The 25,409-nt window shown below is 47.1% G+C and overlaps 1 protein-coding gene across 3 annotated transcripts in view; it reads left to right on the top strand.

The window, feature by feature from the left end:
• RAB3C (RAB3C, member RAS oncogene family) overlaps positions 1-25,134 on the top strand; it is a 199,551-nt gene extending 174,417 nt beyond the window's left edge. For all 3 annotated transcript variants that reach the window (XM_068251224.1, XM_068251222.1, XM_068251223.1), the window contains exons 4-5: positions 17,823-17,947; positions 21,462-25,134. In XM_068251224.1, the coding sequence (XP_068107325.1) occupies positions 17,823-17,947; positions 21,462-21,649 (313 nt within the window). In that variant the 3' untranslated portion in view covers positions 21,650-25,134. The remainder of the gene's footprint in view (positions 1-17,822; positions 17,948-21,461) is intronic.
• The last annotated feature ends 275 nt before the right edge of the window (positions 25,135-25,409 follow it).

Here is a 25,409-nt window from a genome sequence, read left to right as displayed (position 1 = left end):
CTGTTTTACGCTCCGCCCACTTTCCTTGAATTTTTTTTTTCGGCCACCAGGTTTGGTGACCTGGCTTTATTACTGTGAGAATGGCAGCTTTTTACTGTAAATTTTCCCTTTGATGTGAATGGGTGAAATCTGATTGGTTGTTTGTAGTTCTGCCCAGGTATGCAGGGGGGACGCGCGACCCCCAGAACATATCATCCCAGGTAGTAAGGGATCTGTATACCAAGTTTCGTTGAAATTGCCCATGGCATTTTCGAGTTATTGGGTTGAACCATTAAATTCTAACATGTCTGATCTGCTCCTGATCAATAAAGAGATAGATTTTTCAGATCTCTACTGCACAAAATCGTTTCCGTTATCGATTGGGAACATATCGGACATGTCGGAAATGATCGGTTCAACCTGTCGATCTGACAGGAAATTAAATGGTGTGTACCTAGCATAAGGAGAAGTGAACATGGACTTCAATTGATAAGTATAAGGGGTGGGTGGGGTTAGGAGGACGGGAGGTAGTTTTCTGAGGACATGGGTTTTAAGAAGATTTTCAGAACACCAGCCCTTCTCTAGGCAAAGTTTATTTGTGCCCTCTGACGAAGAAGTGGAGACCCGCGAAACGGCTTGTCAGTGTAATGATCCGCTCAGCTGCCTGCGCAGGCAGGCAGTTTTTTGACCACTGTTCAGGTCTGCATTCTGCAGGTCTCTGGAAGAGAGACCTTTTGTCAGTTTTGCAGCTTGCTGCTGCTGAGGAATTTGCATACGTTTGTCATGCAAATTGCCTAGCCACATCCCCTAGAGGTTTGTACTATAAATACCATGTGATATCACAGACCTTTGCTGGTCATAAGGGTTAGTCCTGTGAAACACTCCTGGAGTGTTAGCCTTGCTCATTGTTTAAAGATTAGCTTAGAGTAATTCTTGGGACTGCACTAGGCAGGTTCCCTAGTGCAGTTAGGATTGCATATCTGTTTTGTTTGTCAGTTGCGATTGTCCTGTCCCAGGGGTGGTCGACAGGAAGTCGTTCTGATCTTTGTTCTTGGAGTATAGCTGGAGCAGCGGTTGCTATCAGCTATCTCATCTGATCTGTCTTGCCTGGATCGCACTCGCTCTGGCGGAAGGAGCAGTGGATCGTATCTCTCACTTATTCCTGTTTTCGTGTATCTGTCTTGTCTGCTATGAACGCTTGCTGGAAGCTCGGTGAGGTAACCGTTAAGCAAGCGCAAGCGTCCTCTGTTTCATGTTTGTCTGTCGGTGGTTAGTTAGGCGTGCTTGTCTCTGTTGTGCTTATCACGCGGAGACCGCGCAGAAAACGCGTTCGCTGTTGTGAATGAGTGCGGTGTTCGCGTTTAGTTGGCGTTTGTTATTTTCCTTATCCCCTCATTGTATGATTTGCTGTGCCTTTGCTATTCTCGTGCTCTGCCTTGCTGTAGCCTTGTGTCACCTCTGGCAATCGCCTCTCTCGCGATTGCGCTCCTACTTCATATCTGCTGTTGTCTGTGCACCGTCGCGGGTTGGCGACTAGATTGGGGCACATACATACATTCTGTCCCTGTGCTCATTCTCTTCCGCAATCGCTTCTCTTGCGATTGCGTTCTCACTTGGTTTCTTCTGTTGTGTGTCCACCGTCGCAGGTTGGCGGCTAGATTGGTGGACATACATACATTCCTCATCTGTGCTTATTCGGTCTTGTGTCGCTGTTAGCAATCGCCATCTCTGGCGATTGCCTTCTCACTTTATCTTCATGGTTGTGTGTTCATCGTCGCTGGGTGGCGACTAGATTGGTGGACACACATACCCTCTGTCGCTTTGATCTCTCTCTTTCAGGGCTATCTTGCCTTGCATTTCTTCCCTTCGTACAATTCCTGTCTGGCGTCTGTGCAGGGCAGAGGAGCTGTTCCTCTGCACTCCACAGCTCCACCTGTCGACAGAAATTTCCCTCTACAGGTGCATTGCACCTTTTGCTGGGTTCCCTCAAATTATACGCTTGTGGAGGATTTCCGCAGTGTCAGCGCACGTCTTGTGCGCTGATCACGGAGAGAATTCCACAATCGTTACAGTCAGGCCGTCCACACCATGTTGTATGTCTGTCTTATTGAGGATGAAATAAAAAAGGTGATGGACTACTGGAACTGGTCTGGTACCCGGATCTCGAATCGTGGTGTATAGGCAGATCCATGGGACCTTCTTGTGTTGTGTGCTAACATACTTCATTTTACAGTACTAACCATACATGCTCAGAACCTGTATATGTAAAGAGAAGAACCGAGAGCCAAAATATAGTGTAGTAGGTTAAGGTAATGGGAAAATTACTAAAGAGTACAACGATATACTCACAAACACGGGTTACCTCCAGGTAACCACTATATAGGCAGGTGAGGAGATTAACCTGTCCTCACTCAGGAATAAGAAGTCGCTCTCTGTAGATAGGAAAAAGATGGGGTATCCCCCTCCACCAAGGGTGGATATTAAATATGACGAGGACAGAGGCGCCAAAAGAATAAAAACAATACTTAAAAGGTTTAAAAATGCTTAGGAGGCAGTGGTGGACTTACCTCCTGCAAGCAGACACAACGAGCTGTGTATTTAGAACAACATAAATTTATTGGTACACTCCGGGGGGTAGTCGCATCAGAACCTGTCTATCTAAGATTAGAATTTAATGGACCACTTCAACAACAAAAAAGTAAGCAGTCTGTCAGAACCGACAAGCTTCGAACTAGTCGAGGGATGTCAGACTGGTCCTTCGAGGGCTGAGGTCCTCATACATTTTTGACACAGCTCAAATTAATTTGGTCTGAATCAGGAAAGGTGTGGTCCATCAGGTAGAACACATTCCTCTCTTTCTCAGTCCATCCTAAACACTGGCATGGATCTGGCCCTCCAGGCCTGGAGTTTGAAACCTGTAGACCAGTCTGTCTCCTCATGGGGTATTCTCAGGGTTTTCTTTGTTTTCATTTTTTGAACGGCAGTTACTAAAGGTGGCCACTAGCGATCCAATTTCTAGCGAAAAATCATTCGAGCGATCAGAAATTCTGATCGGAAGTGAAATCGTTCATTGCACCATTCACGAACCAATCTTTGCTTCCTATCTATCACCAACAAGAAAATCCAAATTTTGGTATGATGAAAATCCAATCGGACGACTATTTTTATAATCGTTCATAATCGATTGTGCCCATCAACGGAGATTATTTACAGACAATCCGATCAGAATTTCTGATCGCTCGAACTATTTTTTCATTAGAAATTGGACCGTTAGTGGCTACCTTAAAGAGGAACTCCAGTGAAAATAATGTAATAAAAAAAGTGCTTCATTTTTACAATAATGATGTATAAATGATTTAGTCAGTGTTTGCCCATTGTAAAAATCTTTTAAATCCCTGATTTATATTCTGACATTTATCACATGATGACATTTTTACTGCTGGCAAGTGATGTAGCTGCTGCTTGCTGTTTTGACAGTTGGAATCAGCTGTAAACAGCTATTTCCCACAATGCAACAGGGTTCACAGACAGGAAACTGCCAAGAGTACATACTCAGAATTTCTTTGTGGGAGGGATTTCACCACAATATCAGCCGTACAGCACCCCCTGATGGTCTGTTTGTGAAAAGGAATAGATTTCTCATGTAAAAGGGGGTATCAGCTACTGATTGGGATAAAGTTCAATTCTTGGTTAGAGTTTCTCTTTAAGTGTAACTGACAATGGGCTTGATTTACTAAGAGGTGCTAACCTACTTAGCACGTCTAAAGTCTTAAGGCGCGCTAACCAGGGTGCTAAGTAGGTTAGCACCGGATTTCTCAATCAGATCGCACACAAAGTTTTGCGCGCAAAGTTCTATGCGCGCGCTAAGTCCCATAGGCTTTAATGGGCACTTCGCGCGGAGCGCCCTGCGCTCTATGCAGTGCGCGCGCAAAACTTTGCGCGCGGTACTTTGCGCACGATCACTACTTCTCACATTTCAACTGAGTTTAGACGTGCTAAGGGCCAGTGCTAAAGTTAGCACCGTTTTGTAAATCAAGCCCAATATAGGCTATCATTCATAAAAGTGCTGTCGGTAAGGAGAAACAGTGCGGGAAAACACCGCTGTCGGTATTTTAGACTTCTGAGGGGTCATTCATAAAAATGTTGCCAGTTGCGAGAGAAGTGCGGAGATTTCCTGAAAAAGGCTGTCGGTAGACTGGCGGTAGGCTTGCGGAAACAGAAGCTGGCAGAGTCCCTCCTTGCGCTGCTCTCTCTGCTGCTGCTTGGGAGGTCTGTCCCATTTAGTTACATGTATTCCGCATGGTTATCGTTACTGCTGAGGGAGTGGTAATCCCCGTCCGCATACCGCTTGCTCTAATCTCTATGAATGGACATTTTGTTACTTTTTCTAGATAAATCTAGAAAACCACCGCACAAGGCGGAAATGTATCACTCTGCTTGGGAATGTCAGCTTTTCATGCGGAAAGAGCCTTTATGAATGGAGATTTTGCTTAGTGGTTGGTAAAGTCAGCGGTTTTCAGCATTTCCGCATGCGGAAATGCTTTATGAATGATAGCCATAGTGTGCAAGTGAGTAGGGAGGCTGGCTGGTATCTTACTATTTTGGTAGTTAAACAGCTGTTCAAAGAATGCTTTTGAAAACAAAGAAAACCCAGAGACTCCACCCTAAGGAAATGGACTAGTCCAAAACTTGTCGGTTTTGTCAGATTTTAACTGCTTACTTTTTTCGCTGGAGTGATCCTTAAATTATGGATGATGAGTTGACACCACACAGGTCACCTCTTAGGCCTTGTAACAGCTGCACACCCAGTGACGGTGATAGTTAGGCTGATGTCAACCAAGCTGTCAAAATATCCTTTTATTTATTCCACTCTACAGAAGCAAATCAGCCAAAGCCAGAAAATGAAGCCACAAAGAAAACTGTTTGAATCAGCAAGAATGCGCTGCTGTCGTTTTACAGCGACGTGCAATCATTCTGCGAGCGGCCCAACATCTGCGCTTTTGTCACATCGGTTTTCATAAGTGTAACCGAGCAGTGAAACACAGACGCCTGTCATCTGCTTTTATATATGGAGGTGCTATGGCTGTACATAAACGCCTGGTCCGGGAGATTTATGCTGATTATAACTGGTAAAACATTGTAGGCAGTTTTAGCAGCTATTAGACATTGGCAGTAAACCACCAGATTACCCCCAAGGCCATTCGCAGCCCTGGAACACACGCACTATTTTCCAGAGCAGGCGGCAGGCTGCAGAGACGACCGGCTGCGCTGCTTCTACCGCTGTTTGTCATTGTCCAAGGCAGCATACAATAATAGCAGGAAACATTAAAGCCTATCATTTAATTACTTTTTTTTTTACTCAGTAGGGGAATGATTAACATTTATAGGCTTATTCTTCTGGTAAGGAATAACAGTGTCACACCGCGCTGTACGGTTATTAATAGCACAGTTGACAAACACACTGACAGTTACATAACATTTTATAACAACCGCCGCACGTAAGCGCACCTTGCTGCTGGCATCTGCACAAATCTGCTGCTTGCTTTTTTTGCTATGTTGTCATTATAATTATGTTTTCTATTTACAACCTCATTTCCCCCCAAAAAAGTTGGAACGCTGTGTAAATTGCATGTTAAAAAATAGAATGCGAAGAATAGCAAGTCATTTCATCTCTACATGTAACTGAATATACATCTACAACCTGGTCAGCAAATACACACCTGGTTGCCCACTTCGCTCCTCCAGCAACCTTCTCCTAACCACCCCAGGCATTTCTAACTACCATGCTTGACTACAGGACTTTACTAGAGCTGACTACATCCTGTGGAACTCTCTCCCACTGCCCATCAGGCTTGCCCCCCCCCCTTCAACACCTTCAAACAAGCCCTTAAAACTCACCTCTTCAAGGAGGCCTACCCCACTTCAACGCTGCCCTAACTCTCTCTGTTGACAACCCCTCGATGCAGATGTGTCACCACCCCCTCTCTCCTTGTGTATTATACTTGACTGTGCACTCTACCCAGAATAATGTGAACTTGTATTATTGGGACTACCACCCCAGTGTATGATCTGGCATTGCATTACTACTTGTATTGTGTTGTGTACCGTTTTGCTTATTACCTGTATTGTGCTGTTGTATTATATTGCTTTTTACCTGTATTGTGTTGTTGGTCACCCCGTTATCTTTGTCTGTAATCTTATGTATTGTACAGCACTGTGTAATAAGTTGGCGCTATATGAATCCAATAAATAATAATGTAATACAAAGACAATATGTTGAATGGGGAAACTGATATGTTGCGACTTTTCTGTAAAAGAGGCACCAGGGTAAAGGTGGCCATACACTGGTCGATTTGCCATCAGATTCGACCAAAAGATAGATCCCTCTCTGATCGATTCTGATCAGAGAGGGATCGTATGGCCACCCTACTGCAAACAGATTGTGAATCGATTTCAGCATGAAACCGATCACAATCTGTGGAGCTGCCGCTGCATACATTACCTGTTCCGGCCGGCGCGAGTCCCCTGGTCCACCGCTGTCTTCTTCTCCGCCTGGTCCCGGCATCTTCTCCGCATCAGCTCCCGGCTGGCATCTTCTCCCATCACCTTCCGCATCACACATCCGGCATCCGCGTATAACTTTCTGTCACTCCAGTGACAGCGGAAATTCAAATAGTGCGCCCTCTATTTGTACTTCCGCTGTCACTGCAGTGTCACAGGAAGTTATGCCGGATGCCGTGATGCGGAAAAGATGCCAGCCGGGAGGTGACAGCGGGGACTCACGCCGGCGGAGCAGTGTATCTCAGCTGTATTGCGTCGGTCGTCGGGCATTCGAACGCCGCTATCGACGCACTCCCGACCGGTCGGCGATCGAGAAAAATCTTCAGCACGGATGGATCGACGGGAGTCGATGGGAACGATGGTTTTCGGACGGAAATCCATTGTACTGTCAGCGGTGTGCGCGGCGAATTCACGGCCGTTTCGATCACTGTCATAGAAACGGCCGTATTTCGGCGGGAAAATCGTTAGGTGTATGGGCCCCTTTAGGAGGAGCTCAGAATATGTTTTCACTATGAACTGGCACTTTCATTCGTAACCACTTCAGGACGATAGGCTTACACCCCCCTAGTGACCAGGTAATGTTTTACAAATTAGTGCTGTGCAGCTTTAAGAGCTCACTGTAGAGCTATACCAGTGATGGCTAACCTTGGCACTCCAGCTGTGACAAAACTACAAATCCCATCATGCCTCTCCCTCCTCGAGTTATACTTAGAGCTGTCAGAGTATTGCAATGCCTTATGGGACTTGTAGTTCCACCACAGCTGGAGTGCCAAGGTTAGCCATCACTGAGCTATACTATTGAGCACACAAGTGATCCCCCCTCCCCTTTTGTTTTCTGCCCACCACCTGAGCTTTCTGTTGGTGGGCTCTGATCGCTGCTCCATCCCCCGCCCGCCAATCACATTGATCAGCTCTCATAGGCATTAGCCTATGAGAGCCGGTCACTCTCTGAGCCTCTCCAGGGGACAGCCGAGTGACACGGCCCCAGTGCAGCACTGCCGTAGATCGCAGCGCTGTACAATGTAAATAGACAGTGGTTTTGCCGCCTAACAGTCTCCTAGCGCCGACCGCTGCTGGTAGACGGATGACGGAGCGGCGCTCTTGTCACTCAAGCGGTGATGTGCTTAATTTGCATTAAGGGACGGATTTCTGGGGCAGCCGGACATGGAAGAAGGGTAGCTGAATGTGGAAGAAGAGGCTGCAAATAGGGAGCAACACATGGAACAGGGGTGCTGCTATGCAAGGCTGGTGCACATGAAAGAGAGGGCCCGCTGTACTTGGATGTTACACATGGGGCTGCACATGGAATGGGAGGGGCACTATTGCACATGGATGAGAAGCAACAAAAAAGTTAACCTTGGGTTATAAAAGTATAAATCTGGCCTTGAGTGCCCTTTAAAGTAAACCTGAAGTCTCCCAAAGGAAAATAGGTAGATGCTTACCTCAGTTGGGGGAAGCCTCCGGATGGGCAGAGAGGCTTCCTCAGCCTTCCTTCGGCCTTCCTGCCCTATGCTGGGATCCTCTAAACAATCCTTGGCATTAAAGTTGAAGATTGCTCACCTCTGTCTACGAGTATGGTTGCATTGGGCCATTGCATGGACAGTAGCAGTCTCATGGGCTCCTGTGCAGTAGCATTGAGCCACTAGTGCACAGTTTTCTTCTCTGTGCATGAGCAGCTCCATGCTACTGCACAGGTGCTGGCGCAGTGTGGCCGGGCGCATACATGGATGGGAGAAAGGTCATGAAGCAGAAGAGGCGTGGTCAGCAGTGGAGGGGTCCTGGAGGATCAGGGAAACCTCAAGAGCAGCCAAAGGCTTCCTCCTACTGATGTAAGAAAGGTATGTGCAGGAAATGATTTTTAAAAAGAAGACTCAGGTTTATTTTAAATGTCTGTGGTGGAAAAAATTCAGGTTTACTTTACATTTCTCTGGTGGACCCTGAGGAGCGTGAAATATAATAATGCTGCAGAAGCATCAACAGTTGTGTTCCTTCGTTTTTGATTCAGACTCAGATGACAAAACAGAAGAAGAAAACAACAAACACACAATTAAGTGGCTTCAGATTCCTGACTTAATGAGGTCCTGCTGTGTTTTTGTTCTCCTCTTATGGTCTAACATACATTGTTTTGACAGAAGGAACCAAGAAGGAGAAAAAACAAAGATTTCTCAGCCGGCAGCATGTTTGAAGTTTAGAAATTTACCGTTAAAACAAAGCAGTCCAGGGAATATACCGTAGAGGTAGCACCTTGACAGCCAACAGATAGATCCTAGGAGAGATGAGTCTCCCGTTGTCTACTCCCGTCATGACTCTCTTCACTATCATGTGGCCAATGATCCAGCAAGAGCCTGCTATAGATTTCAGATATTCTCCATTATATCTCCCTGCAGTGTTATTAGCATGACTTTGATTTGACTACTCAATGACTCATCTAGTCCATCGCTGAATGTTTAAAGCATAGCTGCGATTATAACATGAAATTCACATTGGCAGGTGTTCTGGGCAGTCAAGCAAATACGTAATTTACATCTATTAAGAGTTTGCAGGTCTTTACTTACTAGTTTGTAGTCCTGGCCACTAGCGCTCACAAGTCTGTGCGAGTGTATCTACAAACCTGCAGAGGAAGTAGGACAACCCACTGGGACCAGCAAGGTTCTATGGCAGGGGTGTCAAACTCAAAAAGATGGAGGGCTGAAATGAAAAACTTAGACCAGGTTGAGGGCCGACAGTCATATTTATTCCCCCACCCCCCATTTGAAATGATCGCACAACACCTGACAATTTGCACTGTGTGCTATAGCCGCGGTGGAACAAAAAAAAAAAAAAAACACCCTTGGTATAGGAAGGCAAGTAGCCAGATACAGGTGACCCCTGTATAGGAAGCCAGACATAGGTGCCCCCAGTATAGGTAGCAAGCCATGGGTGCACCCAGTTTAGATTAGCTAGGTAAGTGACCCCAGTATAGGTAGACAGGCATAGGTGCACCCAGTATAGGTTAGCCAGGTAGGTGCCCCCAGTATAGGTTAGCTAGGTAGGTGCCTCCAGGATAAGTTAGTCAGGCATAGGTGCAACCAGTATAGGTTAGCCAGGTAGACGTCTCCAGTATAGGTAGCCATTATAGTTGCCCCCAGAATAGGTTAGCTAGGTAGGTGCCCCAGTGTAGGAAAATCAGGCATAGGTGCCCCCAATACAGGTTAGCTAGGTAGGTGACTCCAGTATAGCTTAGCTAAGTAGGTTTCCCCAGTATAGGTTAGCTACATAGGTGCACAGTATAGGCTAGGTAGGTAGGTTTCCCCACTATAGGTTAGCTAGGTAGGTGCCCCGAGGGAGTCACTCTGGTGTCTTCGCATAACAAGTGATTCCTGTGCTGCATACCGGGGGCCGGGCATGTAGTGAACAGGATGAAGGGAGCAGACTTCGGTGAAGGACGGGCCGCTGACTCCATGAGATAAAGGAGCAGCATCTGAGGAAAGAGGGGGAGCGGGCTAGCAGGCTAAAGAAGGAAGAGTTAAGCCTTCCTTCCTTCCTTGAGAGGCGGAGCAAGGGAGTGATAAAGCGTAGCCACGCTCTATCACTCATACGAGGAGGGAGGGCAGAGCCGGCTACCAGAAGAGCAGATCAGTGACGGGAAGGGGCGGAGCTGGGAATGTGGCCACGGGCCAAAATCAATGTAAATTATAAAAGCACTGGCGGGCCAATTTTCATGGCTCTGCAGGCCCCCGCAGGCCAGAATTTGACACGTGTTCTATGGGGTCCAGAACTTTCCCTCAAAATAGGTGAGTACCTCATTTTTTTCCCAGGTCTCTTCATTGTGGAACTTGGCCAATCAAAAACTGTCAGGAAGTGCCTTTGACTGGTCTAGTTCCTATCTGCACACAGTTTGTATTAAATGTACAGGCAACTTGGAAACATTGCATCTCATTGACCATCCCCACTGATGAGCCTCCCTGTTGGTAAGTGAGGTGATGTTATCCCCATGAAAGAACCAACAGGAAGCCTTGGAATGTAGAACAGGACAACTGAGCATAGATTTTTCATAGAGAAGGCCTGGCCACATAGCTTGTGTATTTCATGATGCAATCAAGGCTGGATTTATACTATTACAGCTAGAGTTGGGCCGAACGGTTCGCCTGCGAACGGTTCCATGCGAACTTCAGTGGTTCGCGTTCGCGTCCCGCAGGCGAACCTTTGCGGAAGTTCGGTTCGCCCCATAATGCACGTGGAGGGTCAACTTTGACCCTCTACATCACAGTCAGCAGGCCCAGTGTAGCCAATTAGGCTACACTAGCCCCTGGAGCCCCACCCCCCCTTATATAAGGCAGGCAGCGGCGGCCATTACGGTCACTCGTGTGCTGCCTGCGTTAGTGAGAGTAGGGCGAGCTGCTGCAGACTGTCTCTCAGGGAAAGATTAGTTAGGCTTAGCTTGTTCCTGTCTGGCTGCATACCTGTTCTGTGAACCCACCACTGCATACCTGTGCTGTGAACCCACCACTGCATACCTGTGCTGTGAACCCACCACTACATACCTGTTCTGTTCAGTGGACCCGCCACTGTATACCTGTTCATTGAACCCACCACTGCATACCTGTGCTGTGAACCCACCATTGCATACATGTGCTGTGAACCCACCACTGCATACCTGTGCTGTGAACCCACCACTGCATACCTGTTCTGTTCAGTGGACCCGCCACTGCATACCTGTTCTGTTTAGTGAACCACCACTGTATACCTGTTCTGTTTAGTGAACCCGCCACTGCATACCTGTTCTGTTCAGTGGACCCACCGCATCAGTGCGCATACCTGTGCAGTTAAGTGAACCCGCCACTGCATACCTGTTCTGTTCAGTGGACCCGCCACTGCATACCTGTTCTGTTTAGTGAACCCGCCACTGCATACCTGTTCTGTTCAGTGAACCCACCGCATCAGTGCGCATACCTGTGCAGTTAAGTGAACCCGCCACTGCATACCTGTTCTGTTCAGTGAACCGCCACTGTATACCTGTTCTGTTTAGTGAACCCGCCACTGCATACCTGTTCTGTTCAGTGGACCCGCCACTGCATACCTGTTCTGTTCAGTGAACCCGCCGCATCAGTGCGCATACCTGTGCAGTTAAGTGAACCCGCCACTGCATACCTGTTCTGTTCAGTGGACCCGCCACTGCATACCTGTTCTGTTTAGTGAACCGCCACTGTATACCTGTTCTGTTTAGTGAACCCGCCACTGCATACCTGTTCTGTTCAGTGAACCCACCGCATCAGTGCGCATACCTGTGCAGTTAAGTGAACCCGCCACTGCATACCTGTTGTGTTCAGTGGACCCGCCACTGCATACGTGTTCTGTTTAGTGAACCGCCACTGTATACCTGTTCTGTTTAGTGAACCCGCCACTGCATACCTGTTCTGTTCAGTGGACCCGCCACTGCATACCTGTTCTGTTTAGTGAACCCGCCACTGCATACCTGTTCTGTTCAGTGGACCCGCCACTGCATACCTGTTCTGTTTAGTGAACCCACCACTGCATACCTGTTCTGTTCAGTGGACCCGCCACTGTGTATACCTGTTCATTGAACCCACCACTGCATACCTGTGCTGTGAACCCACCACTGCATACCTGTGCTGTGAACCCACCACTGCATACCTGTGCTGTGAACCCACCACTGCATACCTGTTCTGTTCAGTGGACCCGCCACTGCATACCTGTTCTGTTTAGTGAACCGCCACTGTATACCTGTTCTGTTTAGTGAACCCGCCACTGCATACCTGTTCTGTTCAGTGGACCCACCGCATCAGTGCGCATACCTGTGCAGTTAAGTGAACCCGCCACTGCATACCTGTTCTGTTCAGTGGACCCGCCACTGCATACCTGTTCTGTTTAGTGAACCCGCCACTGCATACCTGTTCTGTTCAGTGAACCCACCGCATCAGTGCGCATACCTGTGCAGTTAAGTGAACCTGCCACTGCATACCTGTTCTGTTCAGTGGACCCGCCACTGCATACCTGTTCTGTTTAGTGAACCGCCACTGTACACCTGTTCTGTTTAGTGAACCCGCCACTGCATACCTGTTCTGTTCAGTGGACCCGCCACTGCATACCTGTTCTGTTTAGTGAACCGCCACTGTATACCTGTTCTGTTTAGTGAACCCGCCACTGCATACCTGTTCTGTTCAGTGGACCCACCGCATCAGTGCGCATACCTGTGCAGTTAAGTGAACCCGCCACTGCATATCTGTTCTGTTCAGTGGACCCGCCACTGCATACCTGTTCTGTTTAGTGAACCCGCCACTGCATACCTGTTCTGTTTAGTGAACCCGCCACTGCATACCTGTTCTGTTCAGTGAACGCACCGCATCAGTGCGCATACCTGTGCAGTTAAGTGAACCCGCCACTGCATACCTGTTCTGTTCAGTGGACCCGCCACTGCATACCTGTTCTGTTTAGTGAACCGCCACTGTATACCTGTTCTGTTTAGTGAACCCGCCACTGCATACCTGTTCTGTTCAGTGGACCCGCCACTGCATACCTGTTCTGTGAACCCGCCACTGTATACCTGTTCTGTTCAGTGAACCCACCGCATCAGTGCGCATACCTGTGCAGTTAAGTGAACCCACCTACCTACGTGAGTGCACGCAGTGTGATATACCACTCCGTGCATACCCGATATGGACAAAACAGGTAGAGGAAGAGGTAGTGGCAGAGCCAGAGGAAGGCCACCCGGCAGGTCTGCGCGAGGTCGTGTAAATGTAATTTCGTGTGGACCTGGCCCACAGTACAGTGCTCGGAAGAAGGCACGTCCCATCACCTCCCAAGATTGTCAGGACGTGGTTGAGTATTTAGCGACACAGAACACCTCATCTTGCTCAGCCACCAGTGCTACTACTAGCACCACTTCCGCTGCATTTGACACTTCGCAAGAATTATTTAGTGGTGAAATCACTGATGCACAGCCATTGTTGTTACAGCCAGATGAATTTTCACCAGCTCATATGTCTGAGTTACGCGGCAACATTATGGATGTAACGTGTAAGGAGGATGAAGGACCTACTGATGTTGGTGCATGTTTGGATTTGTCTGAGGCAAGCGAAGCTGGCAGGATGATTATGATGATGACGATGATAGGGATCCTCTGTATGTACCCAATAGAGGAGATGAAGAGGGGGACAGTTCAGAGGGGGAGTCAGAGAGTAGGAGGAGGAGAGAAGTTGCTGAAAGAAGCTGGGGCAGCTCTTCGTCAGAAACAGCTGGTGGCAGTGTCCGGCACCATGTATTGCCACCTATGTACAGCCAGCCAACTTGCCCTTCAGCATCAGCTGCTGAGGTCCCCATAGTGCCCACATCCCAGGGTGGCTCAGCGGTGTGGAAATTTTTTAATGTGTGTGCCTCAGATCGGACCAAAGCCATCTGTTCGCTCTGCCAACAAAAATTGAGCCGTGGAAAGGCCAACACTCACGTAGGGACAAGTGCCTTACGAAGGCACCTGGAGAAAAGGCACAAACAGCAATGGGATGGCCACCTGAGCAAAAGCAGCAGCAGCACACAAAAGCAAAGCCACCCTCCTTCTCCTCTTCCTCCTCCATCAGGTGCATTATCTGCTTTTGCCGCTTTCTCCCTTCCACCTTCACAGGCACCCTCCTCCACTCCGCCTCTGCCCTTGAGCGGTTCCTGCTCCTCTGCCCACAGCAGCAGTCAGGTGTCCGTGAAGGAAATGTTTGAGCGGAAGAAGCCAATTTCGGCCAGTCACCCCCTTGCCCGGCGTCTGACAGCTGGCGTGGCGGAACTGTTAGCTCGGCAGCTGTTACCATACCGGCTGGTGGACTCTGAGGCCTTCCGTAAATTTGTGGCCATCGGAACACCGCAGTGGAAGATGCCAGGCCGCACTTATTTTTCGAGAAAGGCCATACCCCAACTGCACCGTGAAGTTGAGAGGCAAGTGGTGTCATCTCTTGCGAAGAGCGTTGGGTCAAGGGTACACCTGACCACGGATGCCTGGTCTGCCAAGCACGGGCAGGGCCGCTACATTACCTACACAGCCCATTGGGTGAACCTGGTGGTGAACGATGGCAAGCAGGGCGCAGCGGACCAAATTGTGACACCTCCACGGCTTGCAGGCAGGCCTCCTGCCACCTCCTCTCCTCCTGCTACATGCTCTTCGCTGTCCTCCTCCTCCTTGGCTGAGTGGCAGTTCTCCTCTCCAGCTACACAGCCCCAGCTCCGCAGGGCCTATGCTGCATGCCAGGTACGACGGTGTCACGCCATCTTAGACATGGCTTGTCTCAAAGCGGAGAGTCACACTGGAGCAGCTCTCCTGGCTGCTCTTAAGAAACAGGTGGATGAGTGGCTGACCCCGCACCACCTGGAGATAGGCAACGTGGTGTGCGACAACGGCAGCAATCTGCTTGCCGCTTTGCATATGGGGAAGCTGACACACATACCCTGCATGGCACATGTCATGAATCTAGTGGTTCAAAGATTTGTGGCAAAGTACCCTGGCTTAGCGAATGTCCTGAAGCAGGCCAGGAAGTTCTGTGGGCATTTGAGGCGGTCTTACACAGCCATGGCACGCTTTGCGGAAATTCAGCGCAAAAACAACATGCCGGTGAGACGCCTCATTTGCGATAGCCCGACTCGCTAGAACTCGACCCTGCTCATGTTCTCCCGCCTGCTAGAACAGAAGAAAGCCGTGACCCACTACCTCTACAACTACAGTAGAATGAAACAGTCTGGGAAGATGGGGATGTTCTGGCCCGACAACTGGACACTGATGGAGAATGCATGCAGGCTCATGCGGCCGTTTGAGGAGGTGACCAACCTGGTGAGCCGCAGTGAGGGCACCATCAGCGACTTAATTCCCTACGCTTACTTCTTGGAGCGTGCTGTGCGTAGAGTGACGGATGAAGCTGTGAATGAGCGTGACCAGGAACCGTTACGGCAGGAACAGGCATGGGACCAATTTTCATCAGACCCAGCTGTTTCCTCAACACCTGCGGCAGCACAGAGGGGGGAGGAGGAGGAAGAAGAGAAGTCGTGTGCAGAAGACGAATCAGACTCAGAGGATGATGAGCAAGGTGTTTCTTTGGGGGAGGAGGAGGAGGAGGAGGAGGGGACAGCGGCAGAAGAAAAACCTCAGCAGGCATCGCAAGGGGCTTGTGCTGCTCAACCTTCCCGTGGTATTGTTCGCGGCTGGGGGGAGGAGGTTGACTTACCTGACGTCACTGAGGAAGAGCAAGAGGAGATGGAGGGTACTGGATCCGACTTTGTGCAGATGTCGTCTTTTATGCTGTCCTGCCTGTTGAGGGACCCCCGTATAAAAAACCTCAAGGGGAATGAGCTGTACTGGGTGGCCACACTACTAGACCCTCGGTACAGGCACAAAGTGGCGGACCTGTTACCAACTCACCGGAAGGTGGAAAGGATGCAGCACATGCAGAACCAGCTGTCAACTATGCTTTACAATGCCTTTAAGGGTGATGTGACGGCACAACGCCAGCAAGGTACCACTGCCACTAATCCTCCTCCCGTGTCCACGCAGTCAAAGACAGGACGCTCCAGCGATCTCATGGTGATGTCGGACATGCGGACGTTCTTTAGTCCAACGCCTCGCCGTAGCCCTTCCGGATCCACCCTCCACCAACGCCTGGAACGGCAGGTAGCCGACTACCTGGCCTTAAGTGTGGATGTAGACACTGCTGTGAACAGCGATGAGGAACCCTTGAACTACTGGGTGCGCAGGCTTGACCTGTGGCCAGAGCTGTCCCAATTTGCCATCCAACTTCTCTCCTGCCCTGCCGCAAGCGTCCTCTCAGAAAGGACCTTCAGCGCAGCTGGAGGCATTGTCACAGAGAAGAGAAGTCGCCTAAGTCACAAAAGTGTTAAGTACCTCACCTTTATCAAAATGAATGAGGCATGGATCCCGGAGGGCTGCTGCCCGCCCCAAGACTAAGTCAGTCCCCGCACATACAGCATCTCTGCCTGCACGCCGTGTGACTGGCTGCCTGGCCTGCCCCAAGAAGACTAAGTCGCTCCCAGTCCCTCCACACAGCATGTCTGCCTGCAGGCCGCTTGACTACCTTCTCCGCCACCACCAACAGGGTCCGGGACTCCAGGCGGATTGCTGAATTTTTTAGGCCGCTGCTAGCAGCGGCCGCTGTAATAATTTTTCGGGTGCGTGTACATGACTGCCTAATTTTTCTGGCTGCACTGCGGGCAGCTGCAACAACAAAAGAAAAGGCATGTACATGCGCCCATTCCCCTTCGTGATCATTACCTTGCCGTGGTGAAGGGGCTTGCGTATCACAATGGAGCAATGACCGGCGCCTAGATGAGTGTCTCGGGGGGCACACCCACGATAATAAGGTCGTTGCCTCATTGTGGTCAGACCAAATTTGATCAGCTGGACAGTCACTGTTCTGTCATTCAGCTACATCAGCCAGGTGACCATATGGGCTGTAAAGCCACCAAAACCTGCAGTCTCGCCATGGTGCGCACCAGTCCAGCACGGCCGTCACTACACAAACAGCTGTTTGCGGTGCGTTACACGGTGAGTTTGGTGTGTCAGTGTGAAGCAGTACCTTAATTACACTACCTGATTGATGTATACACATGCAAGATGTTTGAAAGCACTTTAGGCCTGTCATTTAGCATTCAATGTGATTTCTGCCCTTAAAACGCTGCTTTGCGTCAAATCCAGATTTTTCCCGGGGAATTTTGGCATGTATCCCACTCCGCCATGCCCCCCTCCAGGTGTTAGACCCCTTGAAACATCTTTTCCATCACTTTTGTGGCCAGCATAATTATTTTTTTTTTCAAAGTTCGCATCCCCATTGAAGTCTATTGCGGTTCGCGAACTTTAACGCGAACCGAACCTTTCGCGAAAGTTCGCGAACCCGGTTCGCGAACCGAAAATCGGAGGTTCGGCCCAACACTAATTACAGCCCCTAGGCCAACTTTCTTGTGGCTCTCCTTCCATGTTCAGTACCCCTCGCCCCCATTTCCCTGTGAAAACCCCTCCTCCATGTCTAACATTCATGTACAGAAGCCCCCATTAATTATATCCAAATCCCTTGGGATGCAGCTCCCTATTTCTATCTGTTGCTCCTTATTTGTTACACCTGTATTCCATTTGCAACAACCTATCTTCCATCTCCAGCCACCCCTCAGTCAGCTGCCGCCCAAGGCAAGGACCTTTGTGGCCTTTTTCAGAAATCCAGCCCTGAATGCAATACTAAATATCCAGTTATGTATGTACTCTGAAAAGTTATTTATATACTTCTTTTTTTTTTTTTTTTCAGGTCAACACAAATCAAGACCTACTCGTGGGATAATGCCCAGGTAATACTGGTCGGTAACAAATGTGATATGGAAGATGAACGAGTGATTTCGGCGGAGAGAGGAAAGCACCTGGCAGAGCAGTTAGGTGAGTTCCACGGTACATTCATATGTCTGCAATAATTGGGAGAAAATCTTAATAATTTAATGACAAAAGGAATCCTCATTCAAGCAGTCCACTGCACTCGATATAAAACATATAAAGAGTTAAGAGGATAAAAAGTATTTTAATGAAACCACAATGGTATAAAACTTGTAGTTAATGGTTACATCAATCTTCAGCTTTTGGCAACAGCTATTTTTCAGGCAAAAATTCACCAAGAAAGTATATATTATCTGTTGCCAAAATTGTTCTTGACCTTCATGATAAGAGAACATCTCTAATTAAAAGCTTCTGAAGATTCCAGTAACCAGTTTTTTTTTTTATATATATATAAGGTTGGATACTGATTTTTGGAATTACCAATACCATTATGTTTTAAAAAAAAAATACTTTTATCCTCTTGACTCTCTATATGTTTCACATTTATATGTTCCAGCATTGGTGGGGGGGGGGCCTTGGGGGCGACACTTTTCTGCCAGGTCCTGACTTGGGCGTGCCGCCGTCCTCCGCTGTCTGCAGCTTCTGTACCAGGTTGCGTCACTTACGTCACGCAGGAGAAGTGCACCCTCTGCGTATCTTTTACAGTGGTTGCAGGAGAGATACACAAACAGCGCACTTCTCTTACGTCAGACTGGCTCCAACTGACAGAAGTGACGGGAGCCGGTTCCTGAAGACGCGAGCAGTGGAGCGGCGTGGGAGCGATCCAAGCGGATGGGGCTGGAGGAAGCTCTAGGTATGCATAAAACCTTTTATTATTTTAAGCTCTGAGTCACTTTACAGCCCACCTGAAGTGACAGATATGGAGGCTGCCATATTTATTTATTTTTTAACCGCTGCCCCTCTCGCGGAACAAGTATCTACGTCCCTGAAAATCTCACCTGAGCTCCTAGGGGCGTAGATCCTCGTCCCTACCTGTCCGTGTACCCTCACACATGTTCCTAAACCTAATCCGATCAACGGTAATCATTTCCTTGTAAAAATGACAGGTACTGTCATTTCCTGTTGGCTAGAATGCAGCTTGAGCTGCGTTCTAACCAGACAGGAAAATGTATGGGCCAAAAAAGAATATTACATTTGAAAAAAATTAATTTGCATTTCCCATACCTACAATAAGCCCATTAATTATGCCCCCTCCCTACCCCCATACAACAGGATTATAAAAAATAGAAAAAAATTAACAGACAATAACAATAACTGGCGGCGGGAGACTGGAGGATCTTGGAGGACCGGCGCAGGACAGGAAGGCTACAAGGGGCTGGCAGAAGCCCCAGGTAAGTGAAACACTTTTTTTTTACAGTATTCAGTTCCGATTTAAGCACAGTTTTTGCATATGCATTTATTTATGTACATAATTAGATGCTAAATAATACAGGAATTTGCTCACCCCCTTTTTATTGGATTATGAGATCAACTGAAGTCAGCCAAATCTTTCAAAGAAAATGAGATTAACTGTGTAATGTTGTCCTAAAATATTTATTGCATCAGGCTCTGTATGAAGTATTAAGCCTCCTGGCGGTTGTTTTTTTCTGCCAAATAGGCAGAAATCCGTTTTTTTAAAAAAAAACATTTTTTTTGTTTCATGTAAAGCTACCAGAGTGGTTGCTACATGAAACACCACTAGAGGGCGCATGTGTCCCTCTAGTGCGATCGTCACCGGCATCAATAGCAAACAGGGGAAAACGTATATAACACGTTCCCCTGTTTTGCTTCTCCTGTCGCCATGGCGACGATCGGAATGACGCCTCCGATCCAGCCCATAGCACTGCCTGGAACTCATTGGTGCGGGCAGCGCAGGGCTCTGGCGGGGGGGGGGGCCCTCTGCCGACGCTGCGTGCGGGCGATCGCCGCAGAGCGGCAGCGATCAAGCTGTGCGCGCGGCTAGCAAAGTGCTAGCTGCGCGCACAGCACTTTAAATGGGGCGAATCACCCCACCAGGGGCTGAGATATCCTCCTGCGCGGCATAGCCCAAGCTCAGCTCGGGCTTACCGCCAGGAAGGTTAATAAGGCGAAAAACAGAGGCGCCAGGAAGAATAAAATGTACTAAAAACTGTTTAAAATGGGAGGTAGCGGTGGACTTATCTCCCTATTGAAGACTCGAATTGTCTTGTATCAGGCAATAACTTTATTGTAAATTACAAAAAACAGTTCAACGCGTTTCACAGGTATTTCACCCGCTTCCTCGGGCGATAAATGGGAGGAACTTATGTGAGCTCTCAGCAGACAAGACATCTCCATCTTTGTGAGTATACTGTGTAATACTGCTACTAAATATTACGTATAAAAAGCGATTATACTCACATAAAAACATTTGAAATCAACATAGTGTTTTGATACGAGCTCTCCCCGGTTTCAGTGGCCACAGCTGGCGCAACCTCTTGAAGTTAGGTGTCCTAGGTAGCTGCCGTACACACAGCTTTTCCTCACTCCTGTTATAGATTGCACGTGCTCTGCCACATCCGGGGTCCACCAACTAGTTTTGTTATAGATGACTCATCAGGGACCTCTGATGAGTAATTGTAAACATTTTTATGTGAGTACAATCGCTTTTTATATAATAAATGGTAGCCGTATACCGCTATGAGGAGCTTTTATTTGAGGTGTTGAAAACTGTGGTCAGTGTTGGAGAACTGGAACCCCTGTGAAGCTGTCTAGGGCTGGACGGATAGTGAACTGGCCCTGGGGTCAGAGGTGACCCAGAAATAGCCCCGGTCTTACAATTCGTTGAGTCTCACCAGGTTGGGTGTGGTGGAGGTTTGCCCTGGAATAACAGACTGTGAGGAATAACCAGACTGTGAGATGTGTACTGTTGTCTGTTCATGCATGAAGTGATCCTGAGTAGCCTCTGCTGCACAACATTTGACTGTATACAGTATTGTATTGTATGTAGCTAGACAGTAGTGGCTATGTAATGTAATGGTTAAGGACTCTGCCTTTGAGATGGGAGACCAGGGTTCAAATGCTGGCTAGGGTCAGTAACTATTCAGTAAGGAGTTAAAGACAAGACTAACACTGCATGGTGGCCTGTTGAGCGCGTCCCAGTGGCTGCAGCTCTTAAAGAGACTCTGTAACAACATTTTCAGCCTTATTTCTTCTATCCTATAAGTTCCTATACCTGTTCTAATGTGGTCTGGATTACTGCAGCCTTTTCTAGTTGCACAGTGGCTGTATTATCTCTGTTATATAATCTAATCTTCTTTCCTCTGACAACTTTGTCGGGCTCAGGCATGAATGTGCTGGTCTGCTTGTGATAGGATAGAAGCTATACACACCCTCTCCACACACCCTGCAGGCTCTGTGTGAGTCACAGACTGAGCTCCTCACAGCCAGTGAGACAATGACACACATCCTGATGTTATAACAAACTCTCCTGGGCATGAATTGGTTAGTAGAGTGCAGTGGCTGCATGGATGCCTTGTTGATGGTGGAGTCATGTGGATCCCTCCTTTGCCTACCCTCTCTCTGACATTTCCCTCACAAGACCTATTTGTTCTGCTTTCAGGTTTTGAGTTTTTTGAAACCAGTGCCAAAGATAACATCAATGTCAAGCAGACGTTCGAGCGGCTGGTGGATATCATCTGCGACAAAATGTCAGAAAACTTAGAAACGGATCCCGCCATCACAGCGGCAAAGCAGAGCACGAGACTGACAGACAAGCCACCTCCACAGCAACCCAACTGCGGCTGTTAATAGCACCATCAAGATGTCTTCAATGTGTTCTATTGCCAACAAGTATTTAAACGAAAACAAAACTAAAGGTCTATACCGGGCATAGGCAACCTACTGGCCTCCAGCTGTTGCTAGGCTACAAGTCCCAGAATGCCCCGCTAGTCAGAGGCTGGTGAGACTGGCAGGGCATGCTGGGATTTGTAAATCCTCAACAGCTGGTGAGGGCAGGCTGCCTAAACCTAGTCAATGTGCTTTTCATTTCTACTGTCTATATATCTGTCTGGAAAGAGAAGATTTAGCTGTTGTTTTGTATGGTCAGCTGATAAACAGTCAGCCTGGAGTCTGAGACCTTACAATAAATGTTCTCCTGCTGTTTGCAAGTAAAAATGGCTTTGTATGCTCCGGTAATTTGTATGTTTCTGACTCCTCCTCCTCTGACTGCCCCTCCCACAATGTGACAACTGCTCTTTTTTTAGAAGTTTCTATTCCGAGTGAATGGCTGTCCTCCGCTTCTCCTGAACAGTTTATGTGGTGTTTTCAAAAGCCTAAATATGTTTAATGGGCTTTGTAAACAAACAATGAGCATGCTCTCTGTACATTTTTAACCCAAAAGCAGCTTCAAAGGAAGGTATCTCATTGGAGATAAGTGCACTGCTTTTGACATCAGTAGGCAGAACTCCCTGTGCTGTAAATTCTTGGGATGCTTTAATGTCTCTCTGCTAGCAAAAAATACAGAAACTGAAAGCAGAAACCCTCTATTATTGTCTCACACTGCCCCCTAGTGACAAGTGGCCATAAATACTAGCATTACAGCAGCACTAATTAGTAGCAAGGAAATGTAAAAAAATAAAAAATGTGTTAAAATAAATTGGCCTGGAGCTCTTATTAGCCTCTAAATAAAATGGCTGCTAAAGGGTTTTTGGCGCCACAGTTTCAAACTTGTTTTTGCACTGGTTACACAGCCTTTCACACTTGTCTGGGGGTCGCATTTTCATGTACTCCTAGTTACCAACAATGCATTCTAATTGATTCTCTGACAGAAAAAGGGGTGAAGTGATAGCTAGTGCTCTCTGTGGAGAGAAGAGAGATAGGTAGCCAGCAGCCAATAGCGTGCGAGTTTACTGGGACCAGATTCTATCCACTCTCGCCGCCTTACTGTTTCCTTCAGCTGTGCTACACTAATCTTTTCCTGTGTTGTGTATGAGGAACACGAATGACTTTCTGTATCTGCAAGCACTCAGATTCACATATATTTCTCTGAGATCCTGGTTAGTGACAGTATCCAATAATGCTGGGAATAGAGTTTTTTTTTGGCATATTTACTGGCAAATCAAAAATTATTGTTTTTCTGATCGATTTCCATTCACTTTTGTGAGAAAATCGATCAGAAAAACGATCAAAATCAGATCAGACATGTTGGAAATTATCTGTGGAACCATCTTATCTGCTAAAAAAACCCATTGAGCACTCCCAGCATAAAATGGTAAATTTGTGCGCTCTGCACGTTATGAACATGAAAAAGAGTCATTTAACGAAGAGTCCTTAACAACAAACATTGTTTAGATAATACCTTTATTAACTAGAGGTGGCCACTAATGGTCCAATTTCTAGTGAAAAATCATTTGAGCGATCAGAAATTCTGATCGGATTGGTTGTAAATAACCTCCATTGATGGGCACAATCAATTACGAACGATTATAAAAACAGTCGTTCAATTGTTTTTTTTGTCGAAACAAAACTTGAATTTTCTTGTTGGTTGTGATAGATAGGAAGCAAAGATTGGCTCGATGATGGTGTAGTGAACAATTTTACTTCCGAATTTCTGATCGCTCAAACAATTTTTCGCTAGAAATTGGATCATTAGTGGGCATCTTAACTGTACAAGGTTTCCTTCCAAGCTTGCCAATAAATCTTGTGCAGTTAGTCATTAAAGGTATAACCTAAACAGCTTTTGTTGATACGTCTTTGGATTGTGTCATGACTAACCTTGGACCACACGCAACTGAAGTTCTTTTTCATACTTTTCCACCAAAAATATTATTAAATGCCATTAAAATTAATGTCAAGGTATCTATGCCAAGTGCAGGAGTCTGGTTGTGTCACCAATATTTTTCAGCTATAGCTTTATAGGAATGTTCATTTGTGCGCAAGTCCTTGGGGAAACACACTTTTTAAGGGCTGAGATAGGAAATTGGGGTTGTAAATTGCCTGCGTACCTCTGGAGCAGATTTATCAATACCAATTCTAGAAAAACTGGAGCAATTTGAATATAGAACAAAATGTTTAATAAAAGAGTAGCTATTTTATCAAAACCAGACAAGGAAAATAGGAGAAAAAGTGGAGCAAATTCCAATATCAAGGATTCCGATTGGTCATCAAATAAATTCTCCACTTTCACTCTTCCTTCCAATACTGTGCCTAATGAGACACCGTTGGGTTGATCATAGGTTAACCTGTTCTTTTTTATTTTACATCAGATATGAGCTTGAGAAATGTCCATTCAATGCTTTAGAGCAGGGGTAGGGAACCTATGGCTCGGGAGCCAGATGTGGCTCTTTTGATGGCTACATCTGGCTCACATACAAATCAGTAGGGGTTTATTCACTAAGCTACACTGCTCAAGCAGCGCAGTTTAGTGTGGCAGCACAAATAAAATGTTCAAAGTAGGCACGCTACTGCTGTAGCATGCACTACTAACTTACTCGCACTACCCCAAAACGAATGGCTACACCAATTGTTCCACTCTGGACCCAGTCAGGTACAGTGACTTTGTAGAACGAGACCCCAAACTTTGCTTAGCCCAGTAGGCTGCCTGACACATGACAGGCAGCCTATTGGGCCAAAGTTTGGGGATCTCGTCCTACAAAGTGAACCAACCCCCAAGTCAGCTAGCTGATTGTACAAGCTTTTAGTTGGAATTTCTCCTGTCTGGCTTTCAGGGAAATTGCTGATGTTGCTGAAACCCAAGAGAAGCTGAAGACGTGTCTGACACTTCTGCTGCCCGGCGAATCAACTGTATACACATCACCATGGCAACAGGGACATGAGCCCTCTGTTGCTCATGCTTACTGTCCCAGTTAGAAACCTATTGTATGGCTCTCACAGAATTACATTTTAAAATATGTGGCGCTTATGGCTCTCTCAGCCAAAAAGGTTCCTGACCCCTGCTTTAGAGGCATACCAATGCCCAAGTCAACATAATCTAAACAATGTCCTGATTATAAGATGATCACATTTCAAGTGCCCATAGGTAGTTATAGATGCTTGATGTGTATTATTCTGCCCACATAAGAACACAATTCGGCTGCATATGTGAATTAAAAACAAAGCACAGAAATGTAATATCACTAGTCCGGACTACTGAGAAAATGATAAGAATTACAGCAGTGAATGGAAAGGGTTTACTGACGAAGCCGTGGGTTGGCCAGGTTGTGCACAGAGATTGAGAAAAATTATTAATATGACCCCAGTCCTGGAAAAATGGGAGCAAGAAATGTTTACTTAAAGAGACACTGAAGCGAAAAAAAAATGATGATATTATGATTTGTATGTGTAGTACAGCTAAGAAATAAAACATTAAGATTAGATACATCAGTGTAATTGTTTCCAGTACAGGAAGAGTTGAGAAACTCCAGTTGTTATCTCTATGCAAACAAGCCATTAAGCTCTCCGACTAAGTTAGTCGTGGAGAGGGCTGTTATCAGACTTTTATTATCTCAACTGTTCCTGGACTATTTACTTTTCCTCTGCTAGAGGAGAGGTCATTACTTCACAGACTGCT

The sequence above is a fragment of the Hyperolius riggenbachi genome, chromosome 1, assembly GCF_040937935.1.
Source record: "Hyperolius riggenbachi isolate aHypRig1 chromosome 1, aHypRig1.pri, whole genome shotgun sequence".
Classification (NCBI taxonomy): domain Eukaryota; kingdom Metazoa; phylum Chordata; class Amphibia; order Anura; family Hyperoliidae; genus Hyperolius; species Hyperolius riggenbachi.
Note: the sequence above shows the minus strand (reverse complement) of the source record. Positions and strands in the feature narration are given on the sequence as shown.